The 6,539-nt window shown below is 48.7% G+C and overlaps 1 protein-coding gene across 1 annotated transcript in view; it reads right to left on the minus strand.

Annotated features, from left to right (window-relative positions):
• LOC308627560 (uncharacterized protein) overlaps positions 1–5,786 on the minus strand; it is a gene marked incomplete at its 5' end in the record, with an annotated part of 29,332 nt that extends 23,546 nt beyond the window's left edge. The window contains 2 exons of the mRNA XM_081253873.1: positions 4,172–4,550; positions 5,777–5,786. Of these exons, the coding sequence (XP_081109999.1) occupies positions 4,172–4,550; positions 5,777–5,786 (389 nt within the window). The remainder of the gene's footprint in view (positions 1–4,171; positions 4,551–5,776) is intronic.
• Between the last annotated feature and the right edge of the window lie 753 nt (positions 5,787–6,539).

Genomic DNA, 6,539 nt, shown 5'->3' on the forward strand with positions numbered 1-6,539 from the left:
AATCCCTCACAGTAAGAAATCCTATCATCATGAGGTATACATATATATGGCCAAAATTAAGGAATAGACCTCTAGAAATCAGTTATAAAAAAGAAAAAATGTATATGGTTATTCAAAGAGACAGAATATTAGTCAGTGTAACGGTCTATTTATAATTAATGCATTTGAAGTTTAGGATAAATCCATGCAGCCCAGAATATTCTGTTTTAATTCCAACAGTAGAAATGTACACATCCTAGTTCTCCTCATCAGGCTTCCTTACTGGGTGAATGGATGGATAGCTCGGGGTACCGGCTTGTCCTTTCAAGTGCTTGGTCTGACTGGAGAAGTAGCTGGGTCGTTCCAGACACTATGACACAGAGAACCATTAGCTGTGGGAAAAAAGGAATTTACCCCCCAAAAAACTTTTTTAAATTGTTTACAAAGTAACAGTGATTGGGCAAATCCTGAAGATAGAGAGTGGAAATAGGTAAGTTTTAGAGGTAAAATTTATCAACGATTCCCTAAGGAAAAATGTGCATAGGGAAGAAACCTAGAATGATGGGAACAAGTTGTTAAGGAGGAGGTTTGCATACCATTTCCTACTTCTTGGTCATTTCACTGATGTTTAACACTTACTTGGTTAAAGGGCTTTACTCAGCAAAAGATGTATTTAATGTGAGAGGCAGGTTTCCAAGATTGGTTTCCTAGACCACACCTTCACATGTGTATGTAAAGTCCATGCTACCTCAAATTGCATTGCATTAGATGTCAGAAATCCTAGGGCTTTCTTGTTTGGTTTGGTTTGGTAGATATCAAACCACCAACTCTCAAGGTAATTTGTAGTTTAGTGAGTTAAGTCAAGGGCTGGAAAACTACCTCCTGTGAGCCCAACCTGGCTCATTGCCTTTAAAGCTTTATTGGAACATAAAAGCTCTTTATTGGCCCATCCATTTATTTACCATCTTTGAGTGTTTCCCATTGTGCTGACAGTGTTCAGTGGTTGTGACGAGCACTGATGGCCCACAAAACCTAAAATATTTACTTTCTGGCCCTTCAGAGAAAAAGTCTGTTGATCCCTGTGGTAAGCCCAAAAGGTTTGTCTCTGTAAGTGAAAGACCACAAGTAGAGCAGAACTTAGACTTGGTTCAGTGAGGATTCCAGAGAGGTTTCCTTTTTGATTCTCATATCTGCCCTTCTGGTTGACCTTGTTCTTTAGTTTGGTTCAAAGACAGTGGTAGCAACTAGGGACTACCTGTTTCTTTCTTCACATTCAATGAAAGAGCTGCTCTTAGTGTTGAGTAGTTCACAACTCACTCCCAGTGCGTGGCTTCCTCTAACCTTGACTCCCATCTATGCTAAAGACTAAATCTTTAGCTTTGTATCCAGTTCCATTGGCCTTTGTAGGGCCTTCAGTTTCAAGTCCCAGTTGATAGCTTGAGCTCGAAATCTGTTTTTACCGTTGGGGATTTTCTGTCTTAGCTTTGAGCTTGGCTACATAGCAACACTTTGGGGGACTTGTTATAATCAGCATTTCTATCTTTCTTTCCTTCCTTTTTATTTATTTATTTTTTTAAGGGGATCCAAAGTCAAATTCAGTCAGTGGCTGAATGACAACACATTGATTCACAACCTTGTAGATTCTCTTATGTCATAGGGCATCAGTGGGAAGGAGTAGAATCCTGGAAATTTGAGGTGGAAATATATGGGCAGATTCCAACAAAGCTGAGGCCTGTGACCTCTGACCTGTGACCTCTTAGTTGAGCCTGCTGTGCTATTAGAAGGAAGTCTGCCTCTACTCTGAGGTAGTTTCCTTGCAGGGGTCTGTGGATCCTCAAGACTTGCCTCCACTACCTCTCGTTTTTCCAGACCTAGTAATCAGACTAGAGTCCTTGAAATGGGGACGGGAGCAGGGAAGGGGTGGGTACCCACCGGGTATAAAGGATGACCATGAGGAGACACTATCTGCTAAAATACGGAATTTTATAACTTATATCAATAGAAACCTGAGAAATAATGTGTGTGGAGTTTGTAGGTATTGAAGCAGGTGGGAGTAATGTAATATTGGGTTAGGCTGGATTTGTTGATACGAGTGCATTCAACACCCATTCCAGACTCAGCGTGTTAGCTTGGCTACCTGGGAATGCCTTCAGCAGTTTGCTCAAATGACTGAAACCTGTACCCAAAGTTAGCGTAGGCTAAAGTCAAAATGCCAGGACTTTCTAAGTATGTTGTAGCAAAATTTCTTGACGTTGGCATGACTGACATTTTGAACTGGATAGCTCTTTGTTGTTGGGAGCTGTCCTGTGCAATGTAAGATGGGCCAGTGGCACATACTCTTCCCTGCCACCCTAGTTGTAACAATAAAAAGTGCCTTGAGGGCTTCCCTGGTGGCGCAGTGATTGAGAGTCCGCCTGCCGATGCAGGGGACACGGGTTTGTGCCCCGGTCCGGGAAGACCCCACATGCCGCGGGGCAGCTGGGCCCGTGAGCCATGGCCGCTGAGCCTGCGCGTCCGGAGCCCGTGCTCCGCAACGGGAGAGGCCACAACAGTGAGAGGCCCGCGTACCACAAAAAAAAAAAAAAAAAAAGTGCCTTGATACATCCGTGTGCACCAGCCACGTGGGGCTCATTCATAACACAGCTCCTTAAAGAAAAAAGTCTCAAGGGGCTTCCCTGGTGGCGCAGTGGTTGAGAGTCCGCCTGCCGATGCAGGGGACATGGGTTCGTGCCAGGGCCCGGGAAGATCCCACATGCCGTGGAGCGGCTAGGCCCGTGAGCCACGGCCACTGAGCCTGTGCGTCTGGAGCTTGTGCTCCACAACGGGAGAGGCCACAACAGTGAGAGGCCCGCGTACCACAAAAAAAAAATAAAATAAAATAAAAGTCTCAAGACACTGCCACATATTTCCTGGGAGGGGGGACCAAAAGTGTCCCCAGCTGAGAACCACCACTGTAGAAGGTTTACAAAGGCATAGGAATGCCAGACCACTGGAGTGGATTTATCATATAAGATCTGCTCACCCAAACCCCCTATGTGCCCTGGGAGGGCTCAGAGGACACTTCCTTTGCCAGAGGTTTAAGAAACGTATTGGTGAGGGGAGCGTTAGCAGTCTTGGAATGCTCTGTAGCTGCTCTTCTCTGCAGGCCAAGAATGAGAGGGAAATGATGTCATCATAATGGGCTCCCTAAATTCAGTGAGGCTAATGGGATCGTGGGGCATCATTGGTCAAGTGGAAACACTTCATTGGCAGAGATAAAGTGAGCGTGTTTTTCACAATGAACAGCAAAATGAAAGGGCTCATTAGAATGCTTTGATACACAAAGATTTTTTATTTGCTCATGTGCTATCTCTAGGGCTGAAATAAATGGGAACTCTACTAATACCCTACTTGATTTGAATCAGGAGAAAAGCTCTAGGTCTGATGAACATGTCTGACCGGAATCAACATGGGAGTTGTGCTCCCTCAGCCAATTGGATAACATGAGTCAGTTCCCATTTCCAGAGCATCTTGAATGAAGGGCAGGCCGGGTCTCCTTGAGGGAGGATATACCCTGGTTTACTACCAACTCTCCCGAGGGTGCTTTCTTCTCCCTGGAAGGGATAAAACAACTGAGGTAGAACAGGAAGAGACAAGAAGCACTCCAAGCTCTGCTGGTCAGGGTTACCCTCCAGCGTTGCCTTAATGCTCAGAGCCACACACACCACAGTGAGCTTGGCTCCAGATCAACTACCACGCAACGAAGGTTCTGGAACATTTCCATATCTCGGGGGACCTCATTTCCACGTGACTCTCTTTCATATTCCCCTTTGTCACAGAAGGCTAGGTCCAGTGGTCCGGGTGAGATCTCGGCTCAGGCCCAAGGCTCTCAGACCTCAAAGTTCTGGTCCTGCCAGGGCCCCTGTCCTCTCTGGAGACCACTCCTGGCTCTCTCTGCCGAGAAGGCGCTGCTGGCAGTACGTCCTCTAAGAGTTGAGGTCCGTCGTGCAGACCCTGAGAAAACTCCTAGGAAAAGGCTCCACCTTCTTGTTTACGTCAACAGAGCTCAATGCCTTTGTTAGTGCTGGGTGTGTCCCATTTGATGCAACTGCAGAGCCATTAGGTCAACCAGCACATGTGTGCGGCCCCTTCCCTTAGACTCCTCTGGGCCCTCGTGACATAGGCTCAGAAGACTGCCAGCCTCAAGCCTTACCTCTTCCAAGGCCACACCGTCTCCAGGATCTTGTGTCCCATGAATCTCAGTTGCTGTGTGGAACTCAAAAGAGAGAAAAGAGCCTGCCTGCGGAGTCTCTTTGGGCTGGGGCCTTCTACCTTCTCTTCCTCGTCCTCCTCGTCCTCCTCGTCCTCCTCGTCCTCCTCGTCCTCCTCCTCGGGGTGATCTCGGATTCCACATTGCCCATCAGCTGGGCCATGGTGAGATGAAAGACACGGCAGCTGAAGCCCTCCAGGACGCCGCCCTTCACGTGCTGCTGGAGGATCTCCAAGGTGGGGAAGACCCGGCAGCAGGCCATGCACCTGAAGCCGGTCTCCATGGTCACCATCCACTCCGGTGTCTTGGCCCTGCGTCTCTCCTCGACGGCAGGTGACCCTGATGGGCTGCCTGGCGCTGCCCTTTCCTCATACTCTTTGTCCTCCCCAGTGGGCTCACTGTCAGACAGGAGGTTTTCAGTGGACACATCAGAGGGGTAAGTGCCTACTGTGCACGCATCCTCAGGAAGGGTCACTTCTTCTATCCTCAGCTGCTTTTCAGGCAACTCCAAGGGTTTCTTTGTCTTCCAGGAGACAGCGACACCCTTGTTCACTTGTACCTGCATGTAGTATATTTTCATGCCCCTTTCCTCTTTGTCTGGGTGCAGATCGTTCTTACAGGGTGAAGAGGGTGAGGAGGAGACACAGTGTGATGGGGGAGCGGTCTCCCCTTTTTCCTGAACCTGGGCTAGGGGTGCGGTAGGCTGGGCAGTGTCTCGATGTGATCTCCGGATTCCTGAAAAAGGAATTTAAAAACATAATAACATGCATGGGCCATGCCGGAAGCTGAGAGAGCAGGTGTGGTAGACGAGAGAGGGACATTTGCATGACGTAGCTATGTCGTGAGCTTGGTGTCTGTTGGCCGTAGGAGGCAGTGGTGTATCTGGTGTCATCTGTGGGCTTTTCATCTGCGTGTTGGGGGATACTGGAGCGGTGTCTGTATACACGGGTGTGGAGTACAGTGGTGAGGACTGTGGTATGTGAGGGAAGCGTATGGATGCGTGTATGACGAGGAGTGTGAGTTTGGGAATATCGGTGGTGCATTCCTTGTGGAATGGGGCTGTGGTGCAGGAGGAGAGTACTGTGGAGCACGAGCTTGGGGTTCATGTGTGCACGGAGAAGGGCTGTGCCTGGAGGGCGCATGTGTGTGTGAGCTGTGTGGACCTGAGCTGGATGGTGCTGCTCTCAGGCTGGAGGTGTATGATGCAGAACTCTGTCCTTCTCTGGAAGCAAAGGCAAAGAGAAACCCTACATTTTTCTCTGAAGATGCTTAATCTGGTCCCTCTTCCCTCCACCTCAAGTCCAGACCTTTCCGGCCCCTGCTCCTTGACTTCCCCACCATGGTAGTACCAGGATTCACACCCGCCCCCCACCCCTGACTCAGCTGGGATACACGCCCTCGTAACAGCTCAGCCATCCCGCCCAGGCTCCTCCACAGAGCCCTCATCACCTCTGATGACCCTGGGTTTCCTCTCAGCCTCCCTGGGATCTGTGTGCCTCCTGCCTCACAGCCAAGCACCCCCTCACCTGAGGAGCCCCGTGCCCTTACCGGCGTACATGAGCTTGCGCGGAGAAGAAGCACAGGAGAAGTGTTTAGGGGCAGAGGAGACCTCCCCTGGCCCTGGGCTGCAGCCTTGGGCCACCACAGTGGATCGAAGGTGAGGGGGATCCTCTTGTGACTTCGAGATTCCTGAGGGAGGAATGAAAGGCTCAGGGTGGGTTCATCAGTCCTCTGTCCACAAATATTTACTGAGTGTGTGACACGTGTCAGGTGCAGTGAATACACACAGTTGAGAGTGTGGTTCCCAGTGGATCCTCCAGGATTTAATTCCAATCAGTACTTACTCTGTCACTGTCTTGTTGGAAATGTAGGCCTCGGTGGTGACTGTGAGTATGTGGGAAGAGTGAGTGATGTGTATCAGTTAAGTCTGTGGTAAGTGTGGGGTTGGCATGGGGAGCACGGTGCAGATGTGTCTTATCTGTGTCTGTGGCCTTTGTGTGCATGGTTTCTGTTCACAAGTCAGGAATTCTGGGACATGTAACTTTTCCTCATTACATGGTGTGGCTTGTATTTATGGTGTGTGTTCATTCATTCATTCACCAAGATTCAGTAAGCAGCTACTCCTGTGTATCTGGCACTCTTCCATTGTTCTAGTCTCTGGTAATGCTGCACATTCTAGTAGTGGAAGACACAGACTAAACCAAAATACAATAAATATATAATACCTGAGCTGGTGGTAAGTATATAAGGGTTACCAGATTAAGCGAAGAAAAATACAGAGCACCCAGTTAAATTTCAGTTTCACATAAAC

The sequence above is a fragment of the Mesoplodon bidens genome (genome assembly GCF_964165515.1).
Source record: "Mesoplodon bidens genome assembly, chromosome: 14".
In the NCBI taxonomy this organism is placed as follows: domain Eukaryota; kingdom Metazoa; phylum Chordata; class Mammalia; order Artiodactyla; family Ziphiidae; genus Mesoplodon; species Mesoplodon bidens.